The 13,581-nt window shown below is 40.2% G+C and overlaps 1 protein-coding gene across 1 annotated transcript in view; it reads right to left on the bottom strand.

The window, feature by feature from the left end:
* Rlf (RLF zinc finger) overlaps positions 1-13,581 on the bottom strand; it is a 57,561-nt gene that overhangs the window by 34,791 nt on the left and 9,189 nt on the right. Inside the window, exons 2-4 of the mRNA XM_048350989.1 lie at positions 7,530-7,684; positions 4,425-4,506; positions 426-558 (exon numbers count right to left, since the gene is read on the bottom strand). Of these exons, the coding sequence (XP_048206946.1) occupies positions 426-558; positions 4,425-4,506; positions 7,530-7,684 (370 nt within the window). The remainder of the gene's footprint in view (positions 1-425; positions 559-4,424; positions 4,507-7,529; positions 7,685-13,581) is intronic.

Genomic DNA, 13,581 nt, shown 5'->3' with positions numbered 1-13,581 from the left:
ATTAAGGGCTAAAAATTGATTTCTACTACTTAAAAGAAAATTGAGGGGCTGGGAATATGATCTAGTGGTAAAGTGCTCAGCTCGTATACATGAAGCCCTGGGTTCAATTCCTCAGCACCACATTTATAGAAAAGGCAGAAGTGGTGCTGGAGCTCAAGTGGTAGAGTGCCAGCCTTGAGCAAAAAGAAACCAGGAGCAGTGCTCAGGCCCTGAGTTCAAGCCCCAGGACAGGCAAAAAACAAGAAAATTGAAAAATGAAGTATATATATATTGGTAAAACACAATTTCAACTCTATACGGGCAATAATGTTTCAAGAATTATCTTCCCGGGATGACGTCCAAAAAGAAATGTACTCTATCTGATTTATGTAATTCCTGTGTACATCAAACAAACATTATAAAGCAATAATTAAAAAAAGACTTACCTTCCTCCATTTCTACTGGTTGTTGAGAAAGAATTTTAAGAAGAACTGGATTTTTCCACACCCCTTCCTTAGTAACATGAACCAATATTTGTAGATTATTATTCCCAAATTCTAACAATGCATCATGTGACTCCTAAAAGAAAAAGAGCAAATGAGCAAATACAGAAAATAAGCTAATAATTACCATAAAAAGTAGTTTTACCTTTTCAATAAATCTGAACTGTAAATTCAAAGATTTAAATTTGGTTTTCCTAAGTCATACATACACACAAAACCACAAAACTGTTATTACAGCTTTAAGTCATGGCCATATTTTACAAAACCAGGGTGCTTTCAACTAAAGGATATTGGGGGGTAAGGGACTATCAGGGTTTAAACTCAATGCTCTGTACTTTCTAAAAGGTATTTTTTTTTTGGAGGGGGGGGTGTCAGTCATGGGGCTTAGAATTCTGGGCTGGGCACTGTCCCTGAAGCTCTTTCGCTCAAGGCTAGCACTCTACCACCATCTCCAGTTGGGTGGTGGCTAATTAGAGATAAGAGTCTTACAGAGTTTCCTGCCTGGGAACTGCAATCCTCAGATTTCAGCCTCCTGAGTAGCTAGGATTACAGGCATGAGCCACCAGCAACTAGCTGAAGAATACTTTTAAGAGCTGGATGGCTCACGCCTGTAACTCTAGCTACTCAGGAGGCTGAGATCTGAGGATCGAAGTTCAAAGCCAGCCCAGGTAGGAAAAGTCCCCTGAAACTCTTATCTCCAATTAACCATCAGAAAACCGGAAGTGGCACTGTGGCTCAAGTGGTAGAGCACTACCCTTGAGCTGAAGAGCTCAGGGACAACACCCAGGCCCAAAGTTCAAGCCCCAAGACTGATTTTTTTTTTTTTTTTTTTTTTTTTGCGCCAGTCCTGGGCCTTGGACTCAGGGCCTGAGCACTGTCCCTGGCTTCTTCCCGCTCAAGGCTAGCACTCTGCCACTTGAGCCACAGCGCCGCTTCTGGCCGTTTTCCGTATATGTGGTGCTGGGGAATCGAACCTAGGGCCTCGTGTATCCGAGGCAGGCACTCTTGCCACTAGGCCATATCCCCAGCCCCGATTTTTTTTTTTTTAAAGAAAGATCTGGATGCCAGTGGCTCATACCACCTGAAATCCTAGATATTCAAATGGCTGAGATCTGAAGATTGAGGTTAGGAGCCAGCCTGGGCAGGAAAGTCCATGCAACTCTTATCTCCAATTAACCACCAAAAAGCTAGAAGTGCTGTGGCTCAAGAGGTAGAACACTATCCATGAGCAAAAAAGCTCAGGGACAGCACCCTAGCCAGAACCAAAGAAAAATACTTTAATGTTTACCTTTATTTATTCAGGTAAAATTATCACTATAATCAATTAAATCCTAAAATTACTATTGAATATTTACAGTGTCGCACAATCAAAATGGCCAGATTCCCTTCACAGGAGCTGATTTAAATATTTTGATGCCACTGGTACAGTTTTCATGTAAATGACTATGCAGTATTTGTGAGGTCTTCTCAGCCTATTCCTTCAGCCAGAAATATTACTTAAATATTTATTTATTTTTAATTTTTATTATCAAACTGATGTATAGAGAGGTTAAGAGTTTCATACATTAGGCATTGGATACATTTCTTGTACTGTTTGTTACCTTGTCTCTCATTCCCCCTCCCCCCTTCCCCTTTCCCCTATGAGTTGTTCAGTTCATTTACACCAGTTTTGCTTACTTAAATATTTATTAAATACTGTTGTACAATTACTTAAATTCTTCTATTAAATTATTATTCAAGTAAGAGGTGGCTCTACACAAAATGTTATAAAAATTTAGTTCATTAGGTGTTATTTTACCTTCTCAGCATAAGAAAAACAAGGTAATTGCCAAAGGTACTCTTTTAAGTACTTACATACAAAGGGTGAAGGAAAGGGGGCCAAAAATAGAATACCGTATAAAAGTTCAAGTATAAACAGAAAAGGCCAGAAGTGGCACTGTGGCTCAAGTGGTAGAGTGCTAGCCTTGAGCAAAAGAAGTTCAGAGACAGTGCCCAGACCCTGAGTTCATGTCCCAGTACTGGCACAAAAAAAAAAAAAAAAAAAAAAGTGGGAGGGAGGAGAGCTGGGAATATGGTCTAGTGACAAGAGTGCTTGACTCGAATACATGAAGCCCTGGGTTCGATTCCCCAGCACCACATATAGAGAAAACGGCCAGAAGTGGCACTGTGGCTCAAGTGGCAGAGGGCTAGTCTTGAGCAAAGAGAAGCCAGGGACAGTGCTCAGGCCCTGAGTCCAAGGACCAGGGCTGCCCCCCCCCCCAAAAAAAAAGAAAGAAAGAAAAAAGTCCATGTTGCCAAAAACACAAATGACCCTCCAGTATCAGAAAATGAATGCACACACAAGAAATATAGAATATTCCATCCAAGAATTTTACTTTTGTACAGAAGGGTGGTCTGCCATTCTCCCCAGAGCTCAGTTTTTATCCTAACCCTAACCCAAGAAGTGATGTTGTCCCTTCTTGTTGGAGGCTCAGTTTTCTTTGATAATTGTTTACCAAGGTAACAGTATAATACAAGGAAGTTAGAAAATACTCTAACCATCAGTGAAAGGCCCCTACTGGGGCAGTGAATAAAATTAGTGGTCAATAAATGAGTAACTGCTATTTATTATGTGTAATTTTTAAATACTTCTGTCTCCATCACTGACAGGCAAATTTGTCTCCTGTTGCTGTAATTTCTTGATTTTTTTTCTCCCCCTATCTCACTCTAACTTGCCACTTTCTGTTTGGTTCATCTACACAGAAAGGTGATAATTGAGTCAATATAAGACGCATGAACAAAAATCTATGATGGCAACTATAGCTCTTTGTGAAACTTAGAAGGCTTGGGAAAATCTTTGAAGTTTTAGGGGAAAAAACAAACCTCAAATGTAATAAAAATGGAATTTTGTATACTGGAAATTATTATGTAAGTGTACAAATATGCTACCTTATAACAATATATTCTAGTTTTCTATTTATTTCTATTAATTCTATTTTAAATTTATACTTGTATATTTTATTAATATATGTATTATATTTGTATATATTTACATTTATTCTATTTTTTAATAATGGAAATTTTTTCTTAATTTCTAAAATATGTAAAGACAAAATTAAATGAAGACAACATTCTTTCTCCTTTTATTGAAACAGTTTCCTAGATTGGCTCTGAACTCATGAACCTCGTCTCAGCCTTCTAAGTACTGAGATTACAGATGTCTCACCAAACCTGCATTTGAAATAAAAAAGCGGGGGGGGGGTCTGGGAATGTGGCTTAGTGGTACAGTGCTTGCCTAGCGTGCATGAGGTACTCTGGGTTCAATTTCTCAGTACTATATGAACAAAAAATAAATAAAATTATATACATATGTGTATATATAAGCTAATATTTTTAAGTTTTAACATGCTCTTTTGGATTTATACCTACAAGTCCTTTTTCTCATCTCATGAACTTAATGCCAACATATAATGAATTTATTTTGTTTCAGGGTTACCAATTTTAGTTTGCTAGGAGTAACTATGTACCAAATTCCTATACAGAGAACTTTTTTTTTTTTTGGGCCAGTCCTGGGCCTTGGACTCAGGGCCTGAGCACTGTCCCTGGCTTCTTTTTGCTCAAGGCTAGCACTCTTGCCACTTGAGCCACAGCGCCACTTCTGGCCACTTTCTGTATACGTGGTTCTGGGGAATCGAACCCAGGGATTCATGTATACGAGGCAAGCACTCTTGCGACTAGACCATATCCCCAGCCCCTATACAGAGAACTTTTTAAAATAAATAAAATTTCACTCACCTGGAGCTGAACACCAGTATCTCACACCTGTAGTCCTAACCAGCAAAATGCCAGACTGGAGGTATGGCTCACATGGTAGAGCACCAATCATTAGCAAAAGCCAGGTGTGAGTTTAAGTTCCTGAGTTCAAGACCTGGCAATATCCCTCAACCCAAAATTTTGACTCACCTGTAGAGACTGAAGGAATGGTACCCAGACTTCGCATGGCAGCTCACTTTCAGACACTGAAAGTAGTAATTCAAAACAACTCCTACAATATGAATAAGTATATGAAGGTGGTTATAGCAGTAATTATAGTACAAAGCAACATTGAACACACTTTTCTCATCTGTTTAGATTGTTCTGAACTTTTAAAAAAAAATTTTTTTTTGCCAGTCCTGGGACTCAGACTCAGGGCCTGAGCACTGTCCCTGGCTTCTTTTTGCTCAAGGCTAGCACTCTGTTACTTGAGCCACAGCACCACTTCTGGCCGTTTTCTGTATTTGTGGGGCTGGGGAACTGAACCCAAGGTTTCATGTATGGGAGGCAAGCAATCTTGCCACTAGGCCATATTCCCAGCTCCCAAAATTTTCTTTTGAGATTGTTGAAGGGGGGGACACAGATCAAATGCACTGCATCATATACTGCTTTGATAAATGATACCTCCCCTATACAACTGCTTAAAGATAATTTTTTTTTTTTTTTTTTTTGGCCAGTCCTGGGCCTTGGACTCAGGGCCTGAACACTGTCCCTGGCTTCTTTTTGCTCAAGGCTAGCACTCTGCCACTTGAGCCGCAGCGCCACTTCTGGCTGTTTTCTGTATATGTGGTGCTGGGGAATCGAACCCAGGGCCTCATGTATACGAGTCAAGCTCTCTTGCCACTAGGCCATATCCCCAGCCCCCTTAAAGATAATTTTTAAGTACATTTTTTAAAGTGAAAAAACTTAGAAGGCTTTATATTCACATTGTTGCTTTAATACATTTAGTTAGAACATATATCCTTATATTCTAAGTTGGTTTATTTAGCTTGTTTGGGGGGGGAAGGGCAAGGCACCCATAGAATAATTCTGACTCTATAAATGAAAAATAGGAGCCCATGATAGCATGACTTTAGGTGACAGAGTGACAAATATATGTAACTGTTGCCAGTGTAGGTTTCTATCCCTTGCAGAAGCATAATAGTTGGGAAAATTACTGTTTGATTTCTAATAAACCAAGCAAGACAACAATAGTTGCTTTGCTGGGCTTTGGTGGCTTACACCTGTAATCCTAGCTACTCAGAAGGCTGAAATCTGAGGATCATGGTTCATTCAGAGCCAGCCCAGGCAAGAAAATCCATGAGATTCTTGTCTCCAATTAACTATTACAAAGACAGAAATGGCACTGTGGCTCAAAATGGTAGAGCATTAGCCTTGAGCACAAAATCTCAGGGACAGTGCCCAGGACCTGAGTTCAAGCTCCAGAACTACTGTAAGCATTACCTATACATAAGGAGAAAGAAGCAGGAAGGACTTTAAAAAGGAAACATAACTACTTGAATAAAGAACTCAAAGAACCAATCAAGCAACACGTCTCTAAAATCCTACAGAGTATTACTTTACCCCTTAGAGATTAGGATAGGTTAGTTAACAGAGAAAGTGAGGTTTGGTGGGGAAACAATGGGATTATAAAACCAAGAATGCATACATTCCATATAGGTATATTACAGGATTTGGCTTTAGAGAATAGGAATGAAAACAGGTTAGGCCAGAGAAAACGGAAATGAACCAACCACAGGGACTAGAAGTTACCCACTAAACAATTTAATGCAAACCCAAACCTCAAAATCATTGTAGTTACTTAATGTGCAGATGAGTAATACACTAAAGGTGTAATTCTGTCTGCTACAAGGCAGCCATATATTAAAGCAACAGCTAAATGACCACAGACTATTAAAATGTACTTTTGTATAGTTTTCTTCTGGTAATACTACTCAGTTCAAATAATATAATCAAACTGCAGAAATTTCCTTCACAGAGAGTTCTTCAAAGACAACCATAATTTCCAGATGCTCATTCATTTGGATCAGATACTTGTGATGGTTCTTTTTTTTTCTTTTCTTTTGGTCATGGGGCTTGAACTTGGGGCCTGGATACACAGTATCCCTGAGCTGCTTTTCGCTCAAGGCTAGAGCACTTTACCTGTGGTGGTTAATTCTGTTGGCTTGATTGAATTCAGAGAGACTCAGAGAGGACTAGTGAAGCACACCTGAGTGTGTTTCCAGGTAACTAAGCAGGGAAGACCTGTTCTGAAAGTTGGCAGCAGTTTTCTATAGACTGCAATCCACATGAAGGGAAAGGGAAAAAGCCATTGAGTACAGGCTTCTTCACAGCCTCGTGGCTTTCATGATGTAAGCTGTTTTGCTCTGACGGGTCCTCCCCACCTTGGTGGTCTGAAACTGTGAGCCAAGAAAAACCTTTCTTTCCTTATCTGGTCATGGCAATGATTAAATTAACACAGATGATTGGTACCAAGAGTGGGTTATTGCTATAACTAAACCTACTATGTGGTTCTTCAGTATTTGGAACTGGTTTACAGAAGGAATTTGGGAGTAGGTGGAGTTAAAGGCTAGAGCAGCTCTAGAACTCTCATCTCAGCAAAGCTGGATGATTCTGGCAGGAACCCAGAGACTCAGAAAGCCAGTGGGAATGCAGACAGTAAAAACTGTGCTCATGAAATTTCAGATAAGAACAAGGACACTATTGGGAAATGACTAGAGGTTATGACAGTTATACTATGGCAAATAACTTGCTTGCATTTTGTCTGTGCCCTAAGACAGTGAGAGGCTGAGTTTAACTGTGACAGACACAGAGGAAGTTTCAAGGCAGCCCAGCATTTAGGCTGTGGCATGGTTATTGCTAGCTGCTTTTAGCTAGATGTATAGTGAATGTTGGCAGCAAGAAGCAGAGTAAAAAGATTTAAAGGGCTGGGGATATGGCTTGCCTTGCATGCATGAAGCCCTGGGTTCGATTCCTCAGCACCACATAAACAGAAATAGCCAGAGAAGTACTACTGTGGCTCAAGTGGTAGAGTGTAGCCTTGAGCAAAAAGAAGCCAAGGACAGTACTCAGGCCCTAAGTCCAAGCCCCAAGACTGGAAAAAAACAAAACAAAAAACAACAAAAAGACTAAAAACAAAAAAAACAACAAACCAAATGAAATGGGCGAGAAAAGGCATGTTTAAAGTTCCATCAAGAAGGATATGGTTAAGAAATCAGAGCCATTAAAGTTTTTAATTTAAAAACTTAAACTTACAGTACTAATCTGCCAAGCACTAGAAGAACATCTTCACATTCAGTAGTTAAAAATGGACGTGCACTGGCAAAGCTTTGGATGGCAAGTCGATATACTTCCAGAAGATACACAATATGTTCTGATGCATTTTTGTTGCTCGCATATTGTAATAAAGTCTAAAAAATAAAATGAAACATTTGATTATTTTATAAGTAAAAGTGAAACAATCCAGGAAATGGAAACATGTTTTTTTTCTGTTTTAAGAAAAAGAAACAAATACTCTTTTCAAAATGCATTACTATATCCCCTTTTTCCTAATAGATACTTTTTATTTATCTTTTTTTTTTTTTTTTTTTTTGCCAGTCCTGGGCCTTGGACTCAGGGCCTGAGCACTGTCCCTGGCTTCTTCCCGCTCAAGGCTAGCACTCTGCCACTTGAGCCACAGCGCCGCTTCTGGCCGTTTTCTGTATATGTGGTGCTGGGGAATCGAACCTAGGGCGTTGTGTATCCGAGGCAGGCACTCTTGCCACTAGGCTATATCCCCAGCCCCTTTATTTATCTTTTTTAATTTTTAAAATTTATTTCTTGTCAAGATGATGTACAGGGGGTTATAGTTTCATATGTAAGGCAGTGAGTACATTTCTTATCAAACTCGTTAACTCCTCCCTCATTTTTCTCCCAACTTCCCCCTTACCTTTTTTTATTAGTTTGTTTTGGGGGTTGTGTGTGTGTGTTGGTCCTGGGGCTTGAACTCAGGGGGCCTGGGCACTGTACCTGAGCTGTTGTGCTCAAGGCTAGCACTCTACCAGTTTAGCTATAACTCCACTTCTGGCTTTTTGGTGGTTATCTGGAGAGGAGAGTCTCAAAGATTTTTCCTGCCCAGCTGGCTTCAGGAGCCTCAGATCTCTACCTCCTGAGTAGCTAGGATTAGAGCTGTAAGCCACCAGCTCCTAGCTTCTTTTTAGGCTCTGGTTTACAGGACTCTATTTTCATCACTTGTATCTGTTGAGTTAAAGAACTGTTCTTCTGACATTAGAATAAATTTTAAGAATAAACTAAAAATATTCTATAGTTATTCTCCTTATAGATCTGGAGTAAACAACTCTGAAATTCACAAATTTCATTAATACAACATGCAATTAAAACAGAAGGAGGGGCTGGGGATATAGCCTAGCGGCAAGAGTGCCTGCCTCGGATACACGAGGCCCTAGGTTCGATTCCCCAGCACCACATATACAGAAAATGGCCAGAAGCGGCGCTGTGGCTCAAGTGGAAGAGTGCTAGCCTTGAGCGGGAAGAAGCCAGGGACAGTGCTCAGGCCCTGAGTCCAAGGCCCAGGACTGGCCAAAAAAAAAAAAAAAAACAGGAGGAGTACTAGGAAGAAGCAAACCAGGGAAGAGACAGGGAGAGAAGGAAAGAGAGAAAGGGAAAGAAGTAGGGAAGGTATATTCTCTGAGAATAGCTATTAGCTCTTGGTTACAAAAAAAAAAAATCTACCTTTTTTTTCCCTGCACATAAAACAACGGATTAGGGGCTGGGGATATAGCCTAGTGGCAAGAGTGCCTGCCTCGGATACACAAAGCCCTAGGTTCGATTCCCCAGCACCACATATACAGAAAACGGCCAGAAGCGGCGCTGTGGCTCAAGTGGCGGAGTGCTAGCCTTGAGTGGGAAGAAGCCAGGGACAGTGCTCAAGCCCTGAGTCCAAGGTCCAGGACTGGCCAAAAAAAAAACCAAAAACTGATTAAGCTTCTAAGAATTTATGCCAACCAATTTAATTTTATTCATTGGTTTGTTTGGTCAGTTTTGTGCTGGTCTTGGGGCTAGAACTCAGGACCTAGCTTCCCCTGAGATGTTGTACTCAAGGCTACCACTAGAGCTGTGGTTAATTTTTGGTGGTTAATTGCAGATAAGAGTCTCATGGACCCTCTTGCCTAGGCTGGCTTGGAACTAAAACCTCATATTACGGTATCTGAAAATCTGTCCAAAGTTATTATACCTATTATGTAGCATCTTGCTACTTAAAATCACTTTATATAACTAGCCTTCAGTATTATCAGAACAACATTATCATCATTTAATCAAACCCCAAATCTTAATTTTAAAAAAATTGGTTAGGAGGATCATAAAACCAATCCCCACACAATCCTGTCTCAGCTAGACTGAGTAGAGAAGGAAAGCAGAATATATGCATACCTTTATGTAACCAAACTTCTAATTGCCCTTATGAAATGTACTACAATCAATGTTAGAAATTCTAGTTTATATCAGTAAAATTAATTATTGTTTGTATCAGCTAATCTAACAATTAGGAAGCTTAAAATGTTTGTACTCGAAACCAGATTTTATATTCCTTGAAGTCAGTTATTTTTGTCTTATCAAACTCTATAGGCCTACCACTCCTCAGCTGCTCCAAGTCCTATTAGAGAGCCTCCAGTCTAATGTTTGCTGAATATAATACTCAATAATTTATTCATTTGACAAGTATTTATTGATAGCCTATTATTATAATAAAGGACTTGGGAAAAAGACACAGCATATCTTCAAGATTAGGCAATAACATGATAGCTGAAACCTCACATGAGAACTCAACTGCTAACTAAAATATTCAAGAGAAGTACAAGAACATATACAGATAGTTGGATTCCCCCCCCCGCCCCCATACACACTCACACACCATATCCTAGCCTAATGAGACTGTCTCTGCCTAGTAAGAATGAAGTTCAAGTGGTGAGAGTGCCAGACCAGCAAGCAAGCTGAGCAAGCTCAAGGTCCTGAGTTCAAACTTTGGTACAGGTCTTTTTGTTTTTGTTGTTCTTTAGTTTTCGGGTCAAGCATCTAATTCCAGCTGGAAGTTGAAGAAAGAGAGTATCAAGTTTCAAGTTACTAGGGCCTACACTACAGCAAGACCTTGTTTCAAGTAAATCAAACCAAACAAAAACAAGAAACTTCTTTGAAACAATGTTAAGAATACAAGGATTGGGGCTGAGGATATGGCCTAGTGGCAAGAGTGCTTGCCTCATATACATGAGGCCCTGGGTTCGATTCCCCAGCACCACATATACAGAAAACGGCCAGAAGTGGCGCTGTGGCTCAAGTGGCAGAGTGCTAGCCTTGAGCAAAAGGAAGCCAGGGACAGTGCTCAGGCCCCGAGTCCAAGGCCCAGGACTGGCCAAAAAAAAAAAAAAAAAAAAAAAAGAATACAAAGGATTATTTCTATAAGAAAGGATCAATCTTCCATCAAAAGCAACAAATGTCCCATTTGATCCACCCATCCATTTATGGGTAACTTTCTATTACACTCAATTCTATTTTTTTTTTTTGCCAGTCCTGGGCCTTGAACTCAGGGCCTGAGTATTATACTATCCCTGGCTTCCTTTTGCTCAAGGCTAGCACTTTGCCACTTGAGCCACAGTGCCACTTCTGGCCGTTTTCTGTATATGTGGTACTGGGGAATCGAACCCAGGGCTTCATGTATACAAGGCAAGCTTTCTTGCCACTAGGCCATATTCCCAGCCCCTACACTCAATTCTATAGGTAAGAATACAGATCCATACGAAGACTTAAAGTAACAGCATACTGGGATGAGGTTTTTAAAGTGAAATCTAATTACAAATGTACATATATGCTTTCTTTTTCATGTCAAAATATAAGACTGATCCAAATTGTGATATTTTATCCACATTTACTGTTAGAACATCATAGGATAATTTACTCTAGTTTAACATTTTCACTTACCAAGTGCTTTAAAGATGAAACCAAATAGGGACTGGGAATATGGCCTAGTGGTAAAGTGCTCGCCTTGTATACATGAAGCCCTGGGTTCAATTCCTCAGCACCACATATGTAGAAAAAGCCAGAAGTGGCACTGTGGCTCAAGTGGTGCAGTGCTAACCTTGAGCAAAAAGAAGCCAGGGACAATGCTCAGGCCCTGAGTTCAAGCCCAGGACTGGCAAAAAACAAAACAAAAGATGAAACCAAATGATCACTACAAAGGAAAAAGCCAAATACAGTGAACATAGCAACTAATGTAAACAAATTATTTTGGAATTTAATAAGTGTACCTTCTATTGGTAAGCTTTTTGTAATTTAAAATTTTTTTATTTGGTCCTGGTCTTGGAGCTTGAACTCAAGGCCTAATTGCTTTCTCTGAGGATTTTTTGCTCACTCTACCTCTTGACTCTCAGTGGCTCCACTTCTGGCTTTTTGGTAGAGATAAGAGATAATTAGAGGGGCTGGAAATATGGCCTAGTGGCAAGAGTGCTTGACTTGTATACATGAAGCCCTGAGTTCGATTCCTCAGCACCACATATACAGAAAAGGCCATAAGTGGTGCTGTGGCTCAAGTGGCAGAGTGCTAGCCTTGAGCAAAAAGAAGCCAGGGACAGTGCTCAGGCCCTGAGTCCAAGGCCCAGGACTGGCAAAAAAAAAAAAAAAAAAAAAGTCTATTAGATTCATACCTCCAATTAACAACCAAAAAGCCAGAAGTGGAGCTTGGGCTCAAGTGGTAGAACATTAGCCTTGAGCAAAACAAACAAACAACAACAAACAAACAAACAAAAAAAACCCTCAAGGACAGTTTCAGGCCCAGAGTTCAAGCATCAGGATCAGAAAAAAAAGTATTTTTTTAATTAAAAAAAAAAAAACCTAGCCAGGCACTAGTGGCTCATGCCTATAATCCTAAATACTCATGAGTCTGAGACCTGAGGTCTGAGCTGATTCAAAACAGCAAGGGCAGAAAAGTCTGCCATATCATTTTTTAATTAACAACAACCTTAAAAAAAAAAAAAGGATGGGCAGCTGGAGGTATGTCTCAAGTGGCAGAGCACCAGCTGTGTGGAAAGGAAAGAAGGAAGGAAGGAAGGATGGAAAGGAAAGAAGGAAGGAAAGAGGGAATGATTAATCCCAGAATTATCCAATTTATATGAATACAGAAAACTAACCGAAGAACAAGGCTTTCTGATTTATATGAGGGGAGGCAAGAGTGCAGTACTGGGGTTTGAATTCAAGGCCTGCACTTACTAATTATTTGTTCCACCAATAAGTAATGTCCCCAAGTCTTTTTGCTTTCAGCTTATTTTCCAGTCAGGGTCTTGTGTTTTCTGCCCTGGACAAACTTCATACCATGGTCTTCCTACTCCCACTTTGTAGCTGAGATTATAGGCATATACAACCATGCCCAGGATAGATATCCTCCCACCTGTTCCTGGGATTACAGAACACCCCACCATGTCTATCCTATTTGTTGAGATGGTATGTGCTCACTCCCCCACCCCCACCCCCAGGGTGGCCTGGAACCTTCATCCTCCAGATTTCTATCTTCTGAGTAGCTGGAATGACAGATGTGAGACACCATGCCTAGCCAATTCATAATCTTCAAGCACAAAATGTTTAGGAAATGCTGATAAATGGGAAAAAGAGCATGGGCTCTGATATCTACATATCTCACCACTACTTGTGAAACACTTGATTCCCTATATTTGTTTTCTATCTGTAAAATGAAAATATCCCTCCCTTGAATGTTTGGCACAGGAGAGATTTTTTTTCAATTTTTTTGAGGATCTTACTATATAAGCCAGGCTGGCCCCTGAACTTACTCTATAGCCCAAGCTAACTTAGAACTCAATATCCTCTTCTGCCTCAGACTCCTAAATGCTAGGATTATAGCTATTTGCCAATGTGCCACCACTCAAAGATAAACAGTGCTGAGAATTAAATCCAAAGCTTTGCACTTGCTACACAAGTTCTCTTACCCTTCAATGATAACCCCAGAACTCTCTTTTTTTTTTTTTTTTTTTTTTTTTTGGCCAGTCCTGGGCCTTGGACTCAGGGCCTGAGCACTGTCCCTGGCTTCCTTTTGCTCAAAGCTAGCACTCTGCCACTTGAGCCACAGCGCTACTTCTGGCCTTTTTCTGTATATGTGGTGCTGGGGAATTGAACCCAGGGCCTCATGTATACTAGGCAAGCTCTCTTGCCACTAGGCCATATCCCCAGCCCCAACCCCAGAACTCTTAACTTTTCATATAATGGTTTATATGTTGGCTTTTGGCCAACAATGAAAGTTTTTATTAAG

This window comes from Perognathus longimembris, chromosome 7 (assembly GCF_023159225.1).
Source record: "Perognathus longimembris pacificus isolate PPM17 chromosome 7, ASM2315922v1, whole genome shotgun sequence".
Classification (NCBI taxonomy): Eukaryota; Metazoa; Chordata; class Mammalia; order Rodentia; family Heteromyidae; genus Perognathus; species Perognathus longimembris.
Note: the sequence above shows the minus strand (reverse complement) of the source record. Positions and strands in the feature narration are given on the sequence as shown.